The 25,106-nt window shown below is 43.6% G+C and overlaps 2 protein-coding genes across 16 annotated transcripts in view; one reads left to right on the plus strand and one right to left on the minus strand.

The window, feature by feature from the left end:
* Nucleotides 1-14,508, minus strand: part of MAEA (macrophage erythroblast attacher, E3 ubiquitin ligase) — a 43,928-nt gene extending 29,420 nt beyond the window's left edge. Inside the window, exons 1-3 of one of the 11 annotated variants that reach the window (XM_085547510.1) lie at nucleotides 14,402-14,508; nucleotides 7,274-7,368; nucleotides 6,639-6,773 (exon numbers count right to left, since the gene is read on the minus strand). Coding sequence is in view for 3 of the 11 variants with exons in the window: in XM_015862571.2 (XP_015718057.1) it covers nucleotides 14,247-14,315 (69 nt within the window). In the remaining 8 variants the exon portion in view is untranslated. Of the gene's footprint in view, nucleotides 1-321; nucleotides 347-1,938; nucleotides 2,152-6,638; nucleotides 6,774-7,273; nucleotides 7,369-9,395; nucleotides 9,460-14,246; nucleotides 14,343-14,397 lie in introns of those variants that run through there. The other 10 variants (XM_085547507.1, XM_085547511.1, XM_085547505.1 and 7 more) reach the window with 10 other exon arrangements.
* Nucleotides 14,509-15,067: 559 nt separating this feature from the next.
* The window catches only part of CTBP1 (C-terminal binding protein 1), a 199,058-nt gene continuing 189,019 nt past the window's right edge, over nucleotides 15,068-25,106 (plus strand). For 2 of the 5 annotated variants that reach the window (XM_015862566.2, XM_085547496.1), the window contains exon 1: nucleotides 15,068-15,149. The gene's annotated coding sequence lies outside the window, so the exon portion shown is untranslated. Of the gene's footprint in view, nucleotides 15,290-19,601; nucleotides 20,068-25,106 lie in introns of those variants that run through there. The other 3 variants (XM_085547494.1, XM_085547497.1, XM_015862567.3) reach the window with 3 other exon arrangements.

Here is a 25,106-nt window from a genome sequence, read left to right on the forward strand (position 1 = left end):
ATGACCCTTCAGAACAGGATTTTGATGCATTATTTCTTTCTAGCAGGAGTTTACAAATTAACAGCAAATCACATTCTAAAAAACCATGTGTTCTGCATATTGACTCCTAAAACCGTTACAGATGGTACATCAATAGTTACTCAGGAAATGCAATAGGTATCCTAGTTGCTTCTGAGCACAGAGAACTACTTAAGACTACTTTCAATACTAGCTCCTATATGACTATAATGCTAAGGGGAACTTCATGCAGCTACGTTTCCCTTCACTGAAAAAGGCTACCCCGTATGACTGAGTTCAGTCAATTACTCTCAAATTCCATACCTTGGTTTGAAGACTAACTGTTCTTGGAGGTCTCTTGTCCTCTTTATTTGTCCTACGCCTTTACAAAACAGCCACGTCAATATTGCTGCTGATGGCAGTTAAAAGCATATATAGGAGTAGTATAATGCCTGGTCAAATTTTATGGTACTAAAAGAACTGGACAGAACAGTGTTGAGCAGTTCCCATCACGATGCTCCCACTGCAGTGAGCACAAGCAACTCAGACAAAGTTCTGTTAGAACTGTTCTGTTACTTCAGAGCTCCAATGGCAACACGAACTCTAGAACTAAACATTCCACTGCTGCACGCACAACTCCTCTGTATCTTATCTTGAAGTCCATGAGTCCCATTGGGTCATTACTATAATCCTGATTGCTTTTTCACTGATGAAAGGCATAGCTTAGCTAACCACCAGACTTGTGACTGAAAGTAAAACAGGAAATGCAAATCAGAGTTCTGTTTGGTACACATCGTGTATGTGTTTGATTACAAATCCCTCAAGTTTCATCACTGCTAATCACATTTCATCAAGCCTGTGCCCATTTTCTTCCTTCTAATCATCTGCATGCAAGGAAAGTACCCCCAGGGTCCATCTCTTCCAAGGCTCTAGGGAACAATGACACAGCACAACCACTGCAATTCACAGTTAGAAACGCACTGAGAAACAGCTCAGGCTCAGCATAAGGAAGATGAGTTTCCTAAGACTTCACATGACCTACAACAGGTGGTTCTTGTTTGCCATGGAAGTGTTACAACATCCTGATAAGGTATGACAAGGCTCCTCTTCCCTCTCAGAAACACTGAAGTGATCAATGCAGTGTTTTTTTGTCACCTCAAAGACCCAAAAGACAGAACAAACCTTTACCATGGGAAGTACCACTATAAAACACTATTTCCCCCGTAACACCCCCCAAAAAAACCATGCAGAACACCCAGCAGCACAACCCCGCAGATTGAAACTATGTGAAATTAAACATCACAACAGGCTTGTTAATACCTGCTTGTCTACACCACAATCTGTCTGGAGCCCTCCCTTCCTTTTTGACTTCCATATAAATAAATCCATAGTTTCAGAGCCCCTCTGCAGATACCATGCAGTGCATAGGGGCACACAGTTTTGAACATGCTTCATAGTATCAAAGCTTGTTTCCAGCTCCACAGCTCAATGCCAGACAACGACAGTACCTTCCTTCCACCCCCCAGTTCTTACTATTAATTGAAAAATACAATTTCTTCAGTTACCTGTATTTACTGGGTTTAATTTCTGCAAGCATTTTGCCCATCAGTTTTCCACACCACACTTCAGTGAGCACTTGCAGAAGTTAGTACTGATTTGAGGTACCTCTGACTATCAATAGTAGTCGTGTTAAATACTGAAGATACCGGTCTGAAAGCCATACCCTTCAGCTCCCTCTTCCTTAGTTTCTTTGCAGCATACAAGAGCAATAACACTGGATGAAAACTGCTATCCCTCATCAGAGCAACTGGCTTATAGAGCTCAGCCCGATTTTAAAAATCACTGCTTTAAGGGAAAATAAAGAGGAAAACACTGCTAAACATTAAACAGTTTGAAATAAAGCTCAACACCAACTTGTTCTACTCACAACACAGTACAGGCAACACAGTACAGTTGCCTTGCACCACAAGAACACAGGAGGGCAAAAAGGACCAACATTTGCAAGCAGCACGGATGAATTTAGCGTCACTAAATCAGTTCTGCATCTTTTCCTCATCAGCTTTCACAGCTGCAGATGCACCTTCCAAGAGACGCATGCACTAAAACATGTCCAACTTCACTCCAACTCCTCCAAAGATCAAAGGTAAAAACAACCTACACAATGGATAACAACCACAGTAAGAAGTATTTCCAAGATCCACATTTTCCTACTTAAGTGTTAAGGACAATCCACTTGGCCAGAGCCTTCTGCACACAAACTGCTTCTAGGTGCTAAGTACCACCACAGAGGCAGACAGCTGAATCATCTGATCCAAGTGTTTTCTTCACTGCAGCCATTACTTCACTCTGCAGCGCGAGCAAAGCAAGCCAGAAAGCTTTGGCAGAGCATGTTCTGGGACAGCACAAGCACTTCTAGCTCTGGAGACAACCTTAGGAGAGAACTCTTCTGGGTCTTAAAGCTGGAATCAGCAGAAGAGGAGGAAGGACAACCCTGAGATGTTGAATTTGTTCTCTCGTCCTTTCACTCAGATGAATAACAGAGCTAAGAACACACAGTGGCAGCTTTAAGCTTATCCTTAGGAACTCAACTTCAGTGTTAACTGCTGTGCCTTCAGCCTGTGAATGTACATAAGGCACAAGGGCAGAACTGACTAAGGCTAGAAATAATTATTTCAGTCTGATTAGATTGATTCTCAAATCACGTAGGACCAGTGGCTGGAACTGTTGAACAGTAGATTTAATACACCACCTGAAATACCTTTAAATACACTAATGGCTGAATTTGAAATTAAGTACTAAATACCATTTCCATCAAACTACACTTTGCAAGAAGCCATTCATTTAGTAAATGAGGCCATTTTCTTGGCATTTTCTAAATGCATAACGAAACTAAGGAGAAACAGCAAGAATTAAATGCTGGCATATATTATATCCTGATGGTTAGCAGACTATATACATTTCTCAAACATTTACTATCAGATTTTAAAAGAATCAATGCAGAAATATGAGTAATATCATTAAGTCAAAACAAGCAATCCTGTATACAATGTTTAAATGAGATTCTTTAATTTTCTTCTAAATGCACCTACATGCACATATATAGTACTCTACCTATAAATCAAAGACACAGAAACAGCCTGCCCATAAATATTCACCTCAACCCAAACTCCTCCATTGGCTCAAAGAAAACTGACTTCAAAAAACACATGCCATACAGAGATACCATCTTCAGTATCACAGAGCAGTGCAGTAAAACACGTATCAGTTTTACCCTCGCACAAGTTCCACGATTACAGTGATCAAAGCTTCAAGATCTCCACTGCCTCAGAGGTATTTAACATCAGTGGGTGTCAGAGAAGCAGACTGGACTTTGCCACTTTTAGCACCTTGAATTCCACTAAGCAGCTTAATGGCATCTTGAGAACGTCGTAGTGCTTTGGCTGTTAAGCATATCCACAGCTTCCATGACAGACAGTCACTCCTCATTCATTAGACACTGAGGTTTCCAAATATACCTTCACCCAAACGCAGAACCTATCATGTATAACAGTGAAAATAAATAACTACAGCAGGATGATCTTTGCAGAGGTGTTACACCAATCCAGCCACCACAGAAAGCAGGCTGAGTCACAACTGGAAATCCAGTGCTCCACTTCACTCATCTACAGTTCCACTAATAAGCAGTTTAAGTGACAAAGGCTTTACAGACAGATCAGCAGAATAATGAACAAGAAGAAAAGCATCGAGTTGAAAGTGTGCCCTAGTAACAAAGCTTCAGTAGTAGATGCTGCCTTTGTGTTCACTTGCCAGGTCTTCTCCCAAAACTTCCAGCTCCTGGACCAAACAACTGGTCAGGGCAGGGGGTGGGTAGAACAGTAAGTAACCTTAAGAGAGGAGGAAATGACACTGCAAGCTGCTACCACCTCTTTGAAACATCATGGTGAACAAGCAAAGTCCTCAGTGACTACAGAAGGGCAAATTCAGAGTGTCTCTTCTAGAGAGGCTGGAAGAAGTGGTCTCTTACAGTTCCTCTGTAGCCAGACTAGGGAGATGCAGGGTGAATGAGTGGAATATAACCTGGGTTTGGGACTGACCGGACAGCCAGGCTCAAACAGCAACGATCAGTGACTGACAATCCACCTGATAGCTTACACTATGCGACTCCCAGGGACCGTTATCCGCTCCCATATGAATGCCTTCATCAGTGATCCACGTAACAGGACAGAATCCACAGGCTCACAGAGGACAACAAAGTGCTCAGTAATGCTGGATGGTAAAGCTGATAGTAAGAAAAAGCCTGACAAGCAAGAGAAACACAACAAAAGCTTCATGTAATTCAATCAAGTAAAAAACCAGAGCTCTGCACCTTGCACAGAATAGTCCCATGTATTAGCAGAGGCTGCAGAGTGGCTAGCACCACCTCTGAAGAAAATGATGCAGAAGTCCTAATGGATCACAGGCAGGACCAGAATAAACAACAGACTCCTAAGGTAGAGAAAGTTAACCACATAGTGGGCTGCATTAGCAAAACTGAGGACAGCGGCTTAATAGGAATGATTATTCTCTATGCTCAGAACTCCAGCATACTTATTTTGAATACTAAGGCTGGTTTTCAGGGCCCTTCCCCATTCCATACCGGTGAGTACAGCAGGAGGACATGAAATCATGAGGCTGAGAACCTGTAAAGAGAACTGGAGGGGCACAGCCTGATAGCAGTCTTCTGCTACCTAAATATGAGCTTCAGAGATAAGAGCTTCCTAGACTTTTCTGAGTTAAGAGTAAAAAGGACAGAGGCATAGCTGACAAGTGGCACATAGAGATATGAGCGGCCACAGCAGGTGAGACCAGAAGTCTCTCTGTAACTGTCCTTCCTCTGGCAGCACTAGCACTTGAAAAAGCAAGAATTTACTAATCCCAAATGGTCTCATAAGACTACCTGAGCAAGAGGTGGGAGTTTAATAGTAGAAACACCACAGGTTATCATCCATGAGCTCTGTTGGTTGTTCTTGACCTGCAGAACATCAGCAGTGCAACATCCTGCAGTGAGGCATTTCACTGTTTCATTTGGCATCTATTAGCCTCATTTGAAACCATTTAGTCCTTTTGGAACAGAAAAGCACATTCACCCTTCCCCACCACCCTCACAGTGTCTCTTGAGGCTGAAGAGGCTCTCCACTCTTTGAAGACAACCCTCCACATCCCTACTCATCCTTGTCCTTCTGCGGACATTTTCCAGCTTTACTACACCTTTCTTCAAGGTGAGGCAAGGAAGAAAGTTGTACTAAAGATGACACTGTGCATTTTACCACTACAAAAATCAGTCTCTCACAGAATCACAGAATGACCCGGGTTGGAAGGGACCTCAAGGATCATGTAGTTCCAACCCCCCTGCCTGGCAGGGCCACCAAACATACACCTTTACTAGATCAGGTTGCCCAGGGCCCCGTCCAACCTGGTCTTGAACACCTCCAAGGACGGGGCATCCACAACCTCCCTGGGCAGCCTGTTCCAGGGCCTAACCACTCTCCTAGTGAAGAACTTCCCCCTAACATCCAACCTAAATCTTCCCTCTTTTAACTTAAAACCATTTCCCCATGTCCTGCTATTGTCAGCCCTTTCCAAGAGTTTACTCCCCTCCTGGGAATAAGTTCCCTTCAGGTATTGAAAGGCTGCAATGAGGTCACCCTGCAACCTTCTCTTCTCCAGGCTGAACAAGCCCAACTCCCTCAGCCTGTCCTCATAGGGAAAATACTTAACACTTAACTTTATTTTCCTGACTGTTCCCAGAACGTTCACTATGACCCTTAAATCTCACTACGCAATAATGAAGACTTCAGAGTCTGTTATTTTACACATAAAACTAGGACTGCTTTCCCTTGCACAATCTCAAACAACTGCAGCACACATTCACCTACATTCAATTTCATTTAATACCTCTACCATCTCTCTCATCCAATGCTTCACACCTAGTTTGTGTCTATAATGCTGTAATTACCTCTGTATCATCAAGGAAATGGAATCAACTCAGTACTTGTTCTCAGTTCCAAGCTGTTCAAGTCAAATATCAGCAGTACTAGCAGAGACTCTAGCAGAACACTAATATTAACTTTATTCTATGCGAGGCTGACTACTAAACCTTGATGTTAATTTCCCTCTCTTCTGCCCAATTACCCACCACCCAATTAAGAGCTTATTTCAAGAGTTCCTGGTAAGCAATATTTACCAAAAGCATTCTATAATACTAATTAGCAAAGAGTCACACCTCCCCCACAGCCCCCTGATCCCAATTTCTACCTTGATTTTTAGAAGATCAAGGAAGTTCATGATTTTTGAATGGGCTGACTCTCGTTTTTAGGCCCTATTTACTAATGTACTTAGTACCTGTTTGATTAGGAAGAAGAGCTTCTGTTCATCAATAAGCTGCTGCTTGGAAGGGGAAAACAGTTCCACTTACAAGAATTTCCTTAAGGAAGCACAATGACTGAAATGCATCCTTCTATTTTGTCCCAGCTATCCTAAAAACACACGTTTTCCTGAACTACTGAGGTGTTGAACTGCATTTATTAGAGAATTTCTAGAAAGCCACGGGCACACGATTGTATGAAAAATAAATCTAAGTCAAAGCAAAGACGAGCCTTTACCCTCCCTCAAGTCTTGAGCCTTTCAACTCCAGTTCTCAAACTGATCTGCTCACAGACTGAATTCCTTCTTCACTTGAATTGTTTGAAGCCTGAAGAGTTCCGCATAACAGAAGAAACTAAATCCAACCAATCTGTCTGGACAGAACATTAAGAAAAAAATGTTTCTATTCCACAGTGATTGCATATAAAATCTAACTCAATTACAGCTATCATTTAACTATTGGAAATTACACAGCAAAAATGATACTTCAAGAATTATAATTTTTAGTAAAAGAATAACCTGTTCCCCCTCTATTTGATTGAAAGATAATCAGGTCCAGGCTGATAGCAGTACTAACTCATGCAGAGAACTTTAGCTATAAACCCCGACTTTAATGATGCCTGCATGAATCATCCTCTTCTTACACTAATGCCTCCCAGCTGAAAGCTGAAAGTCAAACTTCTGGCCACAAAGAGTGAATTGTTTGAGTATAGAAATACCTACACAGAGTATCTTTCCCAGTGAATCCAACCCTTGGCAGGAAGGAATTTGCAATGGATTTTTAAAGCTCTTTTGAGGTACATCAAGTAAAGTAACACTAGTGGGAAGTACAAAAAAGGGAAGATTTAAGAAAAATAAATAAAAAGCGTCCTACCAGATTAGATGGGGGAAACCATTACAGAGCTATGCTCTCCTTTCAAGGGTCACAAAAATGATGTGCTTCCTCTCAACTGTGTTAGCTTATAGTACCTGCAAAGCACCAGAGAGCTGTATGAATTTACACGTCTTTAAGTCAACCCAACAGAAGATTCTCTGTGGTATAAACAAGCTTTTTCAAATGCAATATATATTGTGCTTGTACATGAAATTAAGCCTAACCATAGACAAGTAGGGAAGAGAAAGCACGGCTGATTAAATGATCTTGAATACAGAAGCAAAACCAACTTAGTCCTACTTTATGCAAAGGAAAAGAGGAAGAAAAGGAATACGGAAGATAAAAAGAATTATCTCCTAAAGTTTGAAAATAAGCAACATCAAGAGGAGGTAAACAGAGCCAGGAAATACTTTTGAGCTTTAAGATGCTTCCTTGATACCAAATTGCTTACATTCAACAACAAAAATTACACATGGAGCCACTTCAAACATGAAGCAGAGCACAATAAACTGTATCAAGTTCCCAGACAAGCCAACAGCACAGAGGCATTTCTATGCAGAATCACTGAAATCCTTAATGTTTATTTTTTATTTCTTCCTCTTGCTCTTAGATAATTCGAGAGCTGAATTGGCATCATTATTTCTCACTCAACTCATCCAAAATGTAAATTATATCATCACTCATTCACAGAATGAATTATTCTGATTCATGGCTCTTATCAATCCCTCGTAGTGATATTTCTTTCTGTTTCCAGGCAAAATTAGAAAATTAAAAGAAAATTAAAAGAAAGGAGAAGCAGCATATATCCCAAATGAGAGGCTCAGAATAATGGCTGGATTTAGGCTGAATTAGGTACAAGTGTGAATATGAATTCTTAAAGAGACACAGATCAAAAGAGAAAAAATAATTTCACAAGCCTTAAACGCAGCTGTAGATCACTTGGATTCTTTTTAGAAATAGTCTTAAAAACTTTTTTTTAAGTATAAAGTCAAATAGTTAAAAAGGTCAAAAGAAAACACCACCACAATATCTGAAGCTGCTGCTTCAATACAGTAGAGAATTAACAGCGAAAGATCTTAGACTGTTCATCTGCTACATATTTATTAAAAAGAAGCAATTACCCTAAATATTATCCATTCATATAAACTGCTAGTCATGTATATTAGTAAGTGTTCATTAATATACGTAAGCAGATTTTGAGTAGAACCTCCAGTAAGTTTAACCAAAGGCTTTACAAAGATGCTGTGTGGTCAGACAGAACTGACTTGCATCCCAATGCAAGGTTGACAGCCATGTTAAGAGTTCTGCCTCCAGCCACACTACGGGCACAGACAGCTTCTCACAACACTGGCTTACAGCTACAATCTTAAACTCACACCTTGGAGGAACGTTCTTTGCTCTCCTCCTTTTAGGAGAAGAAATGAAGCATTCCTTCCCCACCAAAGCAGCAGCCAACTGGACAAGATCACACAGCAAGTCTGCACTCTAACAAAGTCCCTTTTCTTTGTTTAAGTCCTTCTTTATCCTCCAAATGTTCGTTCATCTTACTCACAGCATCAGCTCTTTAAATAAAAGTTGTCACCCTCCTCCTCCACATTTGCACTGCCACGAGCCTTTAGGCTGGGGATCCTGGCTTTGGCCTGGCTGCTCCCAAAATAACCAACTCCAACTGAAGTGACAGCATTGCACCTAACATATAATTAAGGATTATTGGCTCAGCAGACATCTATCAGGAAATATGAACAACCAAAGGTCTACTCAATAAGATTACCTGTATTACTTCAGTGCTCACTGCAGCTCACACCTCAAGGCAATGCCCAGAGTGCTCAAAATCAAAGCTGAAGCAAAGCAAGCGTAGGATGTGAAACAGTTCTATTATTGGGTGCCATGATAAAGATATCCTGACAATAAAACCTTGCTTCATTTAAATAGGCAATAACATATGTCAGATTGGATTAGGTAGCCCCTGATACAGCATATTTCACATTCTGTATGAGCAAATACTTCTGTAGGGTGCATCTCTGGGCTGTTCACTATGGGAGACCAAACATAATGCAAGCAGTTTCTGAAGCTTACAAGGATTGATGGATTTTGCTAGCAAGCCCTCTTAGAAAATACCCACCTGCCACAACTGCTTCCCTAAACTTAAGGGCTCTAAGGTGCACCATCACACTGCTTAACACAGGAACTACTGAAATGAAAGATAGAAGAGGGTCAAAGAAAAGAGAACTGGCTCTGAGTAAGTCCCCAACATCCAGCAAAGGTTCCATTCCTATGACAGAAAGTGTCTTCTTACCACAACAGCTTCCAGCAACAAACCAAACCAAAATGATATCTCTGGCTCATGGCTCCTTACTGCCTTAACTGTGTTTTCCTCCTGCACTGATCACTTGCAAATGCATTTTACAGGGAGTTGGCAGGGGTGGAAAAGAGACCAAATCCCACAGGAGTCAACTCCTACCCTCGCTGTTTTCCAATGTTAAACTCTCCCTGCAGTCACAGAATCACAAAATTGTAGGGTCCCCTGCCAAAGCAGGCTCCCTACACCATGTCACACAGGTAGGTGTCCAAGCAGGTCTTAAATATCTCCAGAGAAGGAGACTCCACCACCTCCCTGGGCAGCCTGTTCCAGTGCTCCGTCACCCTCACTGTCCCAATACAGGAAGCACACTGAGCCAAGTGCAGCAGAGCAGCAGCACAAGGCGTCACGCCTGTTTGCTGGCATGCAAGCACGATGTGTTGAAACGGGAAGTGCATGGTTCAGCAACATACTAATGCTTGGTATGGATATTTAATGCGTGTTGAGTGAGTCAGAGCAGCCACTTTGAAGAGTGATTTAGTGTGAGATACAAGCACTCACACCAAGTCAGCACAGAGCTCACTGTCTGCTATAGCCAGCTTCAGCCTTCCACCTGAGGAGCGTTACAGTCAGTTACTGATCAACAAGCAGCAAGGAATTTGTTGTGCAGATACACTGACAGTGCACGAGGCATTCCAACTGTTCTACTTCTGCCCTCGCGTTGTCTGTACCTCTCTCACTGAGCAACTTCTGCTGTTGTACATTCAAAGCTCGACACTGCATTGCTGAATACTTCTGTCAAAATACAAAGCTATAATTAAAAATAAATTCTAATCAAGCAAATAAAGGCGAAAATAAACTTTTCTGTTTCAGCAGGAACAAAAAAAGGTTGACTAGAATAAACTGCCGTCTTCACTCAAGATTCTACAAGGGTTTAAGTGCACCTTCACAGTCCGCAGGAGACATAGAATCATAGAATTACCCAGGTTGGAAAAGACCTTGAAGATCATCAAGTCCAACTGCAACCAACATAAGACTTGAAGCTGCTCATATGCCAAATGGTCGTGCTGCTGCTCAGAGGGACCTCAACAGGCTGGAGAAAAGGGCAAAGAGAACTCAGTGCAGTTCAGAGGGAAACGGCAAGTCCTGCATTTGGGAACAAACAACCACAGGCAGCAGTAACTATTGGAGACAAACAGGTTGGAAAGCAGCTTTGCAGAGTAGAACCTGGAAGTCAGGGCAGACAAGCTGAATGTGTAACAGTAAGAGGCCTTTGGAGCAAAGAAAGCCAACGGCACCTTGAGAGCATGGCCAGCAGGGCAAGGAAGGCGAGCCTTCCCTTCCACATGAATTATGCTCATCTGGAGTGCTATAACATGTTCTGGGCCTCCACTATAGGAGGGACACAGCAGTGTGCACAGAAAAAGGCCACAGCTTACCAACAGATTGGAGCATCTCACACATGAAGAGAAGCTGAGAGAACAAGGATTGCTTAGCCTTGAAAAGAAAAGGCACCAGGTAAATCAAATCCATGTGCATTAACACCCGATGGGGACAGGATAGAAGATGGAGACAGACTACACCTCATTGGCAAGACAAGAGACAGAGACAACAGTTCTTCACTAGGAGAGTGGTTAGGCCCTGGAACAGGCTGCCCAGGGAGGTTGTGGATGCCCCGTCCTTGGAGGTGTTCAAGGCCAGGTTGGACGGGGCCCTGGGCAACCTGATCTAGTAAAGGTGTATGTTTGGTGGCCCTGCCAGGCAGGGGGGTTGGAACTACATGATCCTTGAGGTCCCTTCCAACCCGGGTCATTCTGTGTGATTCTGTGTGAACAGGCACAAAATGGAAGACAGAACAACTCCATGTAAGCCTTTTTTCTTACATTCATAACATTAAACAAGCATCAGACCATCATTTGCCCATGAAGACCAGGCAGAACATGCCCTGAGCAACCTACTCTGCCCCCACTTTGAGCTCAGCTGGCTGCAGTGACACTGTGAACTCAGGACAGAAACAACAGATGCTTCCCAGCCCTGTTATCTGTTCCCCTATTAAAAGATCAGGTAGACACGGTATTTCCTTGAGAAATTAACATCTTATTAAATCCGGTGCCAGTATTCCCCTAACACAGCTGCCAACAAAAGAAGCCAATCAGCAGCATCGAGATGATGCTCAAGAATTCTGTGCTTCCACAGCTCTCATTTTGATCAGCTGTTTTTGAAAGCAGATAGCTTTAAAATACCACCACTAACCCTTAAGTGCTGTCAGTGAACAGCCCTGACAAGAGTATTTTGACACACGACCAACCCCTTCTTTAAGATGGAAGATCCCACAGTTTTAGGGTCCTATTCCATTTTAGTTCAGTTCAACGGCTCCTCTCACTGCTGAGGATACAGATGAATTATCGAGCTTCTTGTCATCACTTGTTTATTAGTGCTTCACCAAAGAACCACAATAACAATGTTCATATTCATCCCTTTTTAAATCACCAGCCTTCATGTTATATCCCTCAGACGAAGGCTGCAAAACTCCTGATCAGCAGCCTTCCCTCCCCCCCCTTCAGATTCCACAGCACTTTGAATGAGGAATAGCTGGCGGCCTTCTTGTCCTTGACAAGGAGGAGGCACATGGAGGAAATACTCGAGCATTATTTTATATGCTTAAATATCTTCTCTAGGTTCATCTGAAGAAGTCAATTTACTCCTCCTGAGCTGAGCTGCTGAACAACAGCTGAAGCATTTCCAGTCCTGCAGCAGCCACAATCCAGCAGTGGTGTTGCTGGATGTCAGTTTTAAGCATGCTTTCACATGGAAGGCACCGTGTAGAACATACAGAGCTATTACACAACCACTGCCTAGTGATGTCGGCATGAGGAAGCCAGAGGGAGAAAACAGGAAGGATATAAATACAAGTCTATAATCTTTGATGTTTTCCTCACATCAGGGAAAAAAATCACCAGCATCCAAAACTCCAAGTGAAATATCTCAAGCCACTGCGCTGGTGATCATAATTAAAAGCACAAATGGCCGTGTATCATTTCACAAACCTGGAAATCAAATCTCCGCAAAGGCTCAAGTCCAGTGGAAACTTTTAGCCACCTGTGTCCAAGTGGAATTTGCAGTCAACATATTCCAGCAGACTTGAACCTTCCGTGATCATCTCTCCCTGTTGTTTCTTCACCTTGACCGCTAAAGTGTTTTGATACACGGCTCCCAGTTAATAGCGTTTAAAAGGACATACAGAAGAGCTCTGAGCAGACATTGCTGTGGCAGGTTTTTTAAGCAAGAAAACACTACTAAAGATTACAGAAACAACTCAGCAGTCAAATGGGTGCTGGGAAGAATCAATAAACAACAACCTCCCTAGGAAATTTAAAGGGCGTCTCACTCACTATTCAGCTTCCCAACATCACAAACAACATTCCATTCTTCAATGTATATTTTTGTTCTGATTTTTTTTTCTTTTTTCAGGGCAAAAACAGGCTTGGGGAAATGGAAGAATTAGTCCAAAACATTCTCCAGCTTTTAAATGGCTGGCACCTTGACAACTCATCTTAAGTCACAACCAAGAAAACAAGAACTCCCTGATCTTTGCTGCCAGTAATTTTTCAGGAATGTAACAGGCAGAGCTGTGATAACAACTGGAATAAGGCTGAAACGCAGTTGTAAAACGATCTTCTTAACTTTAAGGGCCTTCACATTGCTGTGGAAAGTGCTAGAGTGCTCTCTAAATGCATTGCAGAATTCAGGACTGAGTAACAAGGAAACAATGATAGAAAGATGATTTTGCATCATGTAAAATGAAAATGGAATCAAGATTTTGTTCTTCTGTTTCTTGGAACTAAATGAAAACCGGGAGGGTGGGGAATGAGGACATGCACAGGAAGAACACAGCCAAAAAGCCTGCCAAACAAACAGTGCTCAAGGCACACAGGACTGACTGCGTGAAAGTGCAGCGTGATCTCAGCATCACAAAGTTGAGCTGCAAAGCACCTCCTATACGTGAAAAGCTGCTGATGCACTGTCCTGGGAGATGCCCAAACCAACGTTCTGCATCACAGCTCCTTCCCCCAGCCGTACCTATTAATGCGGTGCACCTCCTGTACACACCACCAGACTCCAAACAAAGGTTCCCACTGATTCCTACGAGCATCACCCTTCCAGCTCAACAATCTGAGGCGATGACCTCAATGTTCAGCCCTGAGCCCTTCAATCCCTTCACCACAGCGATGGCCAGATGACAAACCACCATCCTTCAGACACAGCACCTTCAGGAACGCTCCACGCTTCGGCTAACCATTATGACTTGGTGCATATATCACACGGGCCTTCTTTTTATTCACTACATTCGCTCCTTTTTTTGTGCTCTTTCCACCCTCAGGGAGGCAGGGATTCTCCCACCCCTCACAGCACCAAGCATCTCACAACACCAAGCAACTCACAGCACCCACAGCCCCCACCCCAGCCCTGAGCCCTGCCCCTTCCCCTCAGCTCGCTGTATTCCAGGCACGTCTCTCTGTCCTCTCAGCGAGAAGTGGAGGAGGAGAGAAGCCATGGTGGAGGGCTCCACACACACACACGGCTCGCTCAGCCACATCGGGAAGGCGAAAAGGGAACCGTGGGACCCCCCGTTAAAAGGCAAGAGCCCTCCGCTCCCCTCAGCCGGGCACCCACCTTGAGAGTGGGGTACTCTTGCACCTTCAAAGTCATTGAGAGCTGAGCAGCTGATTCCTGCACCGCCATCTTGGATCGGGCACCAGCCTCCCTCCTTCCTCCTCCTCCTCCTCCTCCCCCGCCCTCCCCAGCGCGGAGCGGAGGCAGCTACCTACAGTGCGCGCGGCATGCCGGGCAATAAAGGCCTTCCTCCGCCCCATCACTCATAGAGACGGAGCGAACCAACGCACGCCCACTCCGCTCCCCCCCCCCGCTGCGCAGTGGTACGCTCCGCACAACGGCAATGGCGGAAGAGTAAGCGCCTCTACGCAGACCAATGGAGGCGGTTGTTTCACGCGCTCTGTTTATGAGGTTTTATACCGCCTACGGTTTGAGATGCCGCGCTTGATTGGGTGGCGCTGGGGGAAAGGGCGGGGCTAGATGGAAACGCGGACAAATCAAATGTCTGAGTTGAGGATTACGGCGCTGGGATAGGCGGGATGTTTGGATGGAGTAGACAGCGAACCGCCTACTTCGAGTAAGATTGGCATTCTCCTCGCCCAATCAAGATCTCTCATTGATGTAAGTAGGCGGGGCTTAAAAGTAAATTTTGCCGGTGACTTGGAACGGCCGTTTTAACACACTACGGGAGGGGAGGGGCGAGGGGCGGAGCCCAACAGGGGCGGGTATTGACAGACAGCAGCCCCACCCAATGGCGTTTCGTCACTCAGCTGATGGACGGGCAGCCGAGCGAATGGGATGAGCGGGCAGGGATAGAGGGCGGAGCAACGCTCCCGTAGTGCGGCTCTGTGCATATTGGCCGGCGGGGAAGGGAGGGGGCTGCGCTTAGTGAGTTCCGTGGGGAGGAGAGAGCGAGTGAGAGGCAGTGAGGCGGCGGGAAGAGATTTAAATAGCGGACACAGCGTGAGTCCCCTTCCCCTCAGCTCCCTCAGCCCCCTCAGCCCGACCCGGCTCACCCTCCCCATTCCCAACCCGTTGTTTAAGGGGGGTGACCCGCACAGGGGTTTGAGGGGAGGCCCCGAGCCCGGCGCCCAGTTTTACCGGTGAGAGGCGGGACTTTGCACCGGGTTTGAGCTCCGGGTGGTCCGTCCCGGTGGGGTTCACACCCTCAGCGCTCCGTATCGGGGCCGTTCTGCTTCCACGGGGTTTGAGCGAGTTCTTAGAGCGGTCCCGATGAGGAGCGGCGGTTACGCGAACGGACGGAGCGTGCTGGGCTGGTGCCGTGACACTGGGGGGACCCGACCCTGGTTGTATGACGGGGTGAAGGCCCTGGGAACTTACACCCAGGAGGGGAGTAAACTTTTGGAAAGGGCTGACAATAGCAGGACACGGGGAAATGGTTTGAAGTTAAAAGAGGGAAGATTTAGGTTGGATGTTAGGGGGAAGTTCTTCACTAGGAGAGTGGTTAGGCCCTGGAACAGGCTGCCCAGGGAGGTTGTGGATGCCCCGTCCTTGGAGGTGTTCAAGACCAGGTTGGACGGGGCCCTGGGCAACCTGATCTAGTAAAGGTGTATGTTTGGTGGCCCTGCTGGGCAGGGGGTTGGAACTACATGATCCTTGAGGTCCCTTCCAACCCGGCTCATTCTGTGATGCTACCATAGCAGTTTTCTGCTTGGGAATGGCACTGCTCCTCAGTGTCCCCTGTACAGCCTGCAATCTGGCTATGGTTCTCCCTGAGGCAGCCCTGGGGTCTGCAGCCGGTGTAAAGCTGATATCTGCCTGTATGGGACAACGTTGTCGTGTTTTCAACTCACTTTCCTAATCTCTGCAGTTCTGAGATTTCCAATCTGCAAGAAAACGGGCTGCTCTGAATGTAACGCCTCCTGTTTTACCGTGCTGGTAAAGCCAAGACATCAGAGGCGGATGTTGGTGGGATGGCATTAAGGGTCGAACCTTCCCACCAGTATCCCGTTGCAGTTCGTTCCCGTGTGACAGATGGCAGCAGAGGGGCGCTGTGACAAAATGGTGTCTGACATGATGGTGTGCATGAAGCGAAGGTGTGTCAGTGCATTTGTGTAGAAAGAATGGCGCCCGTTGACATTCATTGATGCTCACTGTGTATTTAGAGACCAAACAGTGGGTGTGAGCACTCGCTGCCTCTCTGTGCTGCATTTCAGTGCTTCACCTCTGCTGGTGTAGATTTTTGAGCTTGGTGCATAGTCTCCTGTTCATATGTAGCAGAAATCTATGGCTGATGGTGATGGCTGCACTGAAAAGAAGTTCTATAGCTGAAAATCTGTGCTATCCAACAGTTCTCTTTGTATCTGTTGTAGTTTCTATAGAAATAACTTGGAGGCGTTACTTTTGGAGTGACCAACATCTATATACGAAAGCAAATTTCTAGGCTTGAAAGATGAGCTGCTTTTCACAAGTGTTTGTTGTTTAGAATGTTTGTTTCTTCATTTCCAGCAGATGTGGGCCTGGCTGCTCCTTCCTCACACATCGGCTGGTGGTCATTAAAAGAGATGTGTGAAGTTGTGTTGCCGTGTGTTAAATTCTCTTTTGACTGCAAACTGTTTGTTCACTCTCAGCTCCCCCCCGATGCTGACCGTAATCAGCAAATATATGCCTGAACGTAACGTGCCAAGCCCACACCAGGTGCAAAGTCTTTGTTTAAAAGGTTTATTAGTAAATCCATTTGTAGCTGTTACACCTGGGATTAAGGCTCATGTCCAGGCATGATCTTGAGGCCGGATTCTGCGGGAGGGTTGGTGTAAGGATGGATCTGCCTCCTCTGTGCAGGGAATGGTTTATGAGAGCTCCTTGAACTGAGCACAGTTGTAGCCGCATTTACAAGCATAATGCTGTGGCATTCTTCCTGTTGTTCCAGTTTGCTTTAAATATTCTGTAAGCTATTATTTACAAGGAAATCTGCTGTTTAATATTCTATATCGTTGATGTTACTGAACAGCTTAAGCTGGCCGCGCTTTTAACTCCTCAGATACGTGCAGGCACTGAAGAAGGGAGTCTTCCTATGTAATTTGCCTACTTGTGTAGATATTTGTCCAAAAAATGTGATTCATGCAGGTTTTTCATGTGTAATGTCCTGAGTGGTCCTTTTTGTTCATACAGTAGTTGTAATGTAACACATGTTCTATGGTTAAAGGCTGTGTGTGCTGGCTGTGTGTGCTGGCTGTACCTGTCTTTAAGCTTGGGAATGACTGGTGATGCTTTGTCAGGCATTAGTAGCCAAAGTTAAAGGGCTTCTTAATGGAACAGATGGCCAAGTAACCATCATGTCAGAGAAAACAGCATGTATTCCGTGTATTCTTAGTTTAACACAAGAGGGAGCATGTCTAATCTTTAACCTTTAAATATTGCAACTTCGGAGAGGAAGCTTTAATTGTTGAGTGTCAACTAATTGATGTTGTAGGCTCCGTGTGCAAATATTGATACAACCTATTCGTATTTCTGGCATGTTTTCAACTTTAGGTTGCAGCTGTTGATTTATAATACAAATGCTGTCCCGGTAAATGTGGAGATGAGAACTAAACTAATGAGCTTTGGAACTTGTTAAAATCTGTAGTTTCCTGCTGAATTTAACAAAAATATTGATGGTTGTTTCAATTTGTGGCTATGGTTATTCATATACAGAGGTTGTACTTTGTTCTTTAATATTAGGTTAATAAATGTCTTCTGCTTAACCTACCATACAAAGTTATCAAGCCCAGGTTTAATTTAATTAAGTTCGGTTTAATTGCCAGCATGGCTTTGCTTTTACAGGTCTTGTAAATTCTACTACACTCTTCACAGATAGGAAACACAACTTTGGATCCATTAGGAAGCTTCATATGCTGCTTCTGTGTATTTTTCTTTGTCCCCTAGTGGTGTCAATGGAATGAAAATCAGTTTCCATTTTGTATTTCTTGCCATTGTCCGGTTGAATCATAATCTGTTAACGCTCGTTCTCATTTAGCATCTTATCAGTGTATTTAGTCATTAGTTACAATGAAGCAGAGCATACAGAATCCTCCAGCCTTCTTTGAAGATGAATGGCTTCTTTAAAGGCATTTCCTCTCATTTTCCAATTTGCTTTGGATTGCCAGCCTCCACACCAAGGTGGTAGAAGGAAATCTGTATTATCTTGCCAGGGCAAGTTTAGGTTGGATGTTAGGAAGAACTTCTTTACAGAAAGGGTAGTTAAGTACTGGAATAGGCTCCCCAGGGAGGTGGTTGAATCGCCATCCCTGGTTGTGTTTAAGAGCCGTTTGGATGTGGTACTGAGGGATATGATTTAGTGGAGGGTTGTTAGAGTTAGGGTACTGGTTATGCTGCGGTTGGACTTGATGATCTTCAAGATCTTTTCCAACCTGGGTAATTCTATGATTCTATAATGTGGAAGCAGAAGCCTCTGCAATGTTCTGCTGGTCAGTTAAGATGTGTATGAGATATTGAGGACCTCATATTTCACATTAATCTTCTCTCTGAAGAATAAAAGTTTAAATTTATATTTTTTAGCCTTTACTGCATACCTAACAAGGCGTTAATATAGAAATAGCTTGCCTTCAAAATACACCCAGTGGCTCATTAGTGTCAGTAGGACAGAAGTGCGAGATGACTGATGCTATTTGCAGATACCTCGAGGTGTTCAAGAGTTGTTAAGGTTTGTAGGAGATCTATGGGGATTTGAGGAATAAGTTCCTGGAGTGTATTGAGAGCACCTTATTGGGAGGATCATCGCTCTGTTGAGTTATTCACAGCAACAAAGCGTTCATAAGGGGCTGCTCCTCATAGATGGATACAGTTTCTTTCCGTGTAATAGATACAAAACAGAACTGCAGGGTCAGAAATTCACCGAGAGCCTTTCCATGAACTAATGTTGATCTGCTGTGTTTTGGGGGGATAAATGAGCCCTTCTGTATCAGTCTGAAGGGGCAAAATGTACACTTGGGTTTCTTGCCCAAAGGTCTTTGTCTGTTTGGCATTTTTACGTTAAGTGCACGGTTTTACAGTAAAAGAAATGACTGATGTGCAGATCAAACATGTTGTTTTCTTATATTAGCATGACTGCGAGGACACTTGGCTTATCAGAGGAAGGTGCAGGTGTGCTCAGCAAGCAGCTCAGGTTCCAACATTGCCGTATGGATGGGAGCTGAACCTTCAGCGGAGGCTGTGAGCAGCCCAGCAATGTGAGCAGGCCATGAGAATTAGCAGGGATGGAGGAATTATTCCATGCTTACACAAGGCAAATTTCAGGTGTCAAAGGGATTTGTGAATTTACTTTGATTTAAATACACACACACACATATATATATAGACAGAGGGGGCCAAAATACACAATGTAGATAAAATGCTTGTGAAATGTCATTTTTAAGAGCCTTATTTACATTAAAAAAACACCACCACCACCACTTGGGATGTGCTGCAGTGATGAAAGTGCTCAGCCTGCTGCGCTCCTGTAACTTTGTGAGTGATGTGGATGGGTGGGTTGGGATGCACAGGGGAGGGGGTTCGCCTTGAAGCCCCCTTTGTAACCGTGAACACTTTGGTCGCTGCTCTGAGTCGCAGCCCCTGAGAAGTGGGGGGGCTCAGGAAGAAAGTGCTGACACAGCCCTAACTACGGAGCGGTGCCCTTCGTGCTGCTGCAGCGATTGTCCAGGCTGCGTTGTCTGCTTTCCTGTCATTGTGCCTCTCGTTGCTTTAATTCAGGGCATTTTTTAACTTTGGGAAAGTTTGCCATTATTTAAAGCCCGGAGCGGGTGGGAAGAGCAAAGCGGCGAGGCTGGAGGAGCGGGGACTTGTTCATCTCAGCCTGATCTTGTCAGTAACAGCCGAGCAGAGGGAGAGGGAGAACAACTCCGGCTGGGGCAGCGCTCCAAAGGTTTGTCTGTTGTTTTTCTGCCGAAATTCCGCCTCGGTAGCGAAGCGTTCGGTCTGCGGAGCTTTGCTCGCGATCCTCGGGTTCCGTAGTTGCGAATATGTGCGCGATTCGGGGGCTGTTTGCCAGAGAGAAGCTTTTCCTGCTTGTGTGTGTGTGTGTGTGTCGGGGAGAGCGAGTGTGTGTTACGGTCGGGAAACGCTGAAGAAGAAGAAACCCTGTTGGTTCTCCATGCAAATGACCGCTTCGGTTGTAACAAAAGCCTTGATGTTGAGCTTGGAAAAATGATCTGACAGTGTAACAACCCCAGGCCACTTTCGCCATGTTTTTGTTTATTCATGTTTCATTCCTTTTGCCGTCGCTATCGCCCAGATGTTCCCGATTTCCCCGTTTTTACACCGTTGTGCCTTTTTGGAGTTAGCAAGGAAATGCGTGCAAGAATGTTAACAAAACGACGAGGTGTTGCAGATGTTTATACTTTAGTTCTTGCGCTCGCCGATCCTGGCAGAGGGATACCGTGCATATGAAGGAACGTAAGAAGCATCTGCTTTAACTGGCGAGCTTGTAATTTCCAAATGTGCCCATTGTAACTTGAATATTCGCATAAACAGATGAAGTGAGCACGTTCCCGGTGCGGTGGGGCCGGTCCAGAGCTCGTTTGTTTCCTAGGGAGGGGGAAAAAAAAACCCACAAGGCAGCGAGTAAGAACGAGGAAAGGAATATCTGTGACACAACATGTATGCTCCTAGATAAACTCCTGCCATCTCCGAGTGCCTTTAAATATTTGAACAGCTTCTGTTAAGTCAAATAAAATCGGTTACCATGAGAGACAAAAAAAAGTGTAATGGAATAGTTGGGTACACGGATGAAAACCTGAATGTCAAATTGCTTCAGAACCATTCCAAGAATTGAATTAGGCTGAAAATCTTTTTAATAACAGTCATAGTAACACGTTTAAACGTTGGAGCTTCTGAGATCCTGGAAAACAACACAGTACAGAGACAGCAGAGGTGGATGGCATGTTCCCTTGCGGTTGCATAAATTGAGATGTAATCAGCTACTACTGATACTAAAATCAATCCGGTTTTAGGATTTTATGCTTGTTGAACGTATCAAGGCACACGTAAATAAAAATCTTTAATCTTAAAGGACAATGATTCAATGTCCGGAGCCAGTGGTTAAATCAGATGTGGTAACTATGGTGAGAGGTAAAGTTACTTAGCCTCTCACAGACCGTGCATATGTGGATTTCTTTTTGTATAATGGAGATTAAGGAGAAAAGGATTAAGAGAATCTACAGAGAAATTTTGAGCAGGGGACCTGTAGCCTTGCTCTGGGAAATAGCACAGAGGAGGCTTTTAGAACAGAGGCAGGATGGAAGTAAACACTCCCGTGATATATATTGATGATAATTCTAGAAAGGAATCTTTCTGCTTGGGAATATCAACAGCAGCTCACGCAGGAATGAAATCAATCCTCTCCACATGAAAATAATCCTCCTACTCCAAGAAAAACAAATAATCAACACCCAGCGTAGATCTCTACCAGCATAAAAATCAGGTGAAGTCTGATATTCTGAATTAACTCATTTTAGGCTATTGCAGAATAAAGCAATATTGATTATTTGGATTGCGTGGCGTTCCTATTTTCCAACACACATCTGATACGTATTGAGGATTTCTTTGAAAAACTTCAAACATGGTGGTCATGTGAAGTGGGAAAAGTAAATCAGAGTTGACTATTTTAGCCAGTAAATATTGGGGGAGTGTGAACTGCAGCCAGAGAATCATTGACCTTGTTCCTGGTTTTCCTTGAGTTGAGAGGGTGCAGCATTACCCTGGGCTTTCCATGGAGGAATTTGAGATCATGCTGAGGGGGATATGGGTAGGATCACCATGCATGTAAGCTGTGTGTTCTGGGAATTTCTTGGGTTACAAATTAATGGCTATTGGGAATACATAGGAAACAGAAAGAGGAGAGGTCAGGCTTCGTTTCCAGTAGGGATGGACTATTTCTCACAGTACACGCACTCTTACAGTGTAGAGATGTGTTGGGAATAAGTGGTGTTCAGCTTCCTTGTCACAGAGGTTAAAACTTTGAAGATGTTAGATCTTAGATTAGAAGCATCTTATGTATGTATGTATATACATACATACATATTATATGTGTGTGTGTGCGTATATATATATATATATGTATAATAGATATATAGATATAATAGATATATATACATACATATATTAAAGCTCTGAGTTTCCGCTCCCTGCTAACATAGTGATTGGAAAGAAAACCTGTGCAAGTCCACAGGAGATCTAGGAATTCAGCGTAGTTTATACGCTTGATGTTAAAACTCTGAAGATGTTTGTGGATTTGCTAGGAAACCTCTTTAACCCTTTGTGGGTCACAATCCCATGCTTTCCTTTCTCAGCTGTTGGTGTGTTATCAGATACTGTTCAGAAGAGCCCATTCACTTCTACAGTGCTTCACCATATCATACATGTGAGTGGAACGTGCAGTTTTGGACTTTAGGCAAACTGAAAAAGAATAGGCCCAACTGCACTGTAATTCACATTGATTATGGATCTTTTTCACAATAGAGACCAGAAATTTTATTCGTTTTTTTTCTTTTTAAATTGTTGTTCCTTGAAAAATATTAAAACACACAGAATGATATTATGCCCTAAGTGGGAGGCAGAGAAAGAAAAGGATTCCTTATTGTTGGAGTGGGGGACAATAGTTTGCTTTTTTCTTTTTTGGAGTTGACATTAGAATGGAATAAGTACGTTGTTATAGCATTAATAATCATTATTTCTGATGAAATTTTATATCGACACAAAAAGCTTCCATACACTAGAGCGAAACTCAGATCTAGCTGCTGATGCATGATAATTAACTTAATTGTTCAATGTGTTTTTGAATTGTTTTATCATCCTCTATGTGGCCGTGCTGTGTATTAGAGATATATGTAAGGTTCTTACAGTGAGAGTGGGGCAGGTTTCTTCTCACTAGTGGCAAGTCACAGGACGAGGGGAAATGGCCTCAAGTTGCACCAGGGCAAGTTTAGGTTGGATAATAGGAAGAACTTCTTTACAGAAAGGATAGTTAAGTACTGGAATAGGCTCCCCAGGGAGGTGGTTGAATCGCCATCCCTGGTTGTGTTTAAGAGCCGTTTGGATGTGGTGCTCAGGGATATGATTTAGTGGAGGGTTGTTAGAGTTAGGGTACTGGTTAGGCTGCGGTTGGACTTGATGATCTTCAAGGTCTTTTCCAACCTGGGTAATTCTATGATTCTATGTATGCTTGGTAAGTCACGTTCAGGACACTGTACAGCCTCATGGATAAGACAGTGAAAGTGTCTGCTTTGCTATTGGATTGGGTCAAATCCATTCGCCTTTGTTCAGTGTCTTACTTCAGTATCTTTTGATGAAATTTCGATACAAGTATTTTTGTGTTAGAGGGACACACGCAACCAGTGCATGGTGTTTACTCATGGAATGCTTCAATATTTGCAAGAAAAGTCATTAATCACTAAAATAAATGTATAAATCACCTGTTATTTCATAATAAAGTGTATCCAGGAAGAATCCCAGGGATAGTGCTGATGGGGTATTTCCAGAATATGGCTCTTTCTGAAACTCCCTAAGTAGCTGGTTATCAGGTGGCTGATTCACACCTTATTATTGAGTACTGACAGAGTATCAGTCTCTTAATATTTAAGGCAAGAGATGGGTCTTAACTGACTTGCTCAGCTGTTCTGCTGAGACTCAACCAGAAGTGTAGTTTTAGCATCATCTTAGGATGCTGGGGTGGGATGGGGAAGGGACACTCTATTTCCCCTATATTCCCTATTTCCCTCAGCTTGTGTTAGCTGAGGAGAGGGAGCTTCTGGCCTTCTCAGCTGTATTTGAAGATTGCAAAGACAAGAAATTGAGAATTTCACTGCACACAGCTGTGTTTGTGCTCAAACAGATCAAGAGTTTCACTTAAGTCACTGGATATTTAGAAGTTGACTGAAGGTTTGCAGGATTAAGTTTTACAGTATTTATTGTGTTCTGCTTGTATGTGCAGTGGAAACGTGTGTGGAAATCCTTCAATGCAATGCAAAGGTTGAGCTGTTTGAAGCTGTTTGAGAGCTGATTCTTTATTTTCACTTCATGTAAAGCTATTTAAATGGGTTTCAGGTGCCGTGTAGGGTGTATGGAATAGTGAAGTGCTAGAAGAATGCGAAACAAAGTTTAGAGAGAATTAGAATGAACTGTCAGCCCGTACAGGTTATTCATCACAGTTCACGGTATGGTGATTTGCCAAGGGCTGATAAATTTTATCAATAAAACCTTGCCTGAGAGGAGCAGGTAAATATTAAATTGAAGGAATTGTAGTTGGAAATACAAGTTGCATCTTAAAATTCCACTGTTTCCTTCGCGTGTTTCACGTGTTAACCTGTTAGTACCTTCACTTACTACAGTCTGTATTTTGTTACTGGAAATGGTCACCTGCTGCATTCTGTTCTTGGGTGCAGTTGAAATAGACCCAAACACTTGAAAATACACTTTTGTTGTTTGAAGAGTACGTTCATTCTAAACAAATCATCGGAATCTTAAAAATAAAACATCCCCACCAGTTTTCCATTTGCCAGGAATGGTTTTTTCCTCCTTCTGAAGAACAAGCCAATATGGTTTAGTTTGTGCATTTTGTTTATACAGTGATATTTTCTCTCTACGCGGTGCCTGGAATACGTCTTAGAACATAAATAATAGGATAAATAAAAGTTTTTGTATCCAGTCAGCTTCTGTTTATCTTTCTCAGTAAGAAGTGTAGGTAAGGAGAAGGCATTTCTGGCTTTGAGAAATTGTGTGCCCTGTCTGGAAGATTCGGATGTTTCTTAGCTTGGTAAATCTTAGAACTACGACTGTTGATGGTTTTCCTTTAAGACAATAAAGATGGGGTGTGTTTTCTGTGGAAATCATTACAGCTATTGCTTTGTTGTTAACTCATTTCTCTGCCTTTCTAACCGTGCTTGGGGTGTGGAAAGGTAACCGGTG

Source organism: Coturnix japonica, chromosome 4, assembly GCF_054131305.1.
Source record: "Coturnix japonica strain WE chromosome 4, WE-NBRP24, whole genome shotgun sequence".
NCBI lineage: Eukaryota > Metazoa > Chordata > Aves > Galliformes > Phasianidae > Coturnix > Coturnix japonica.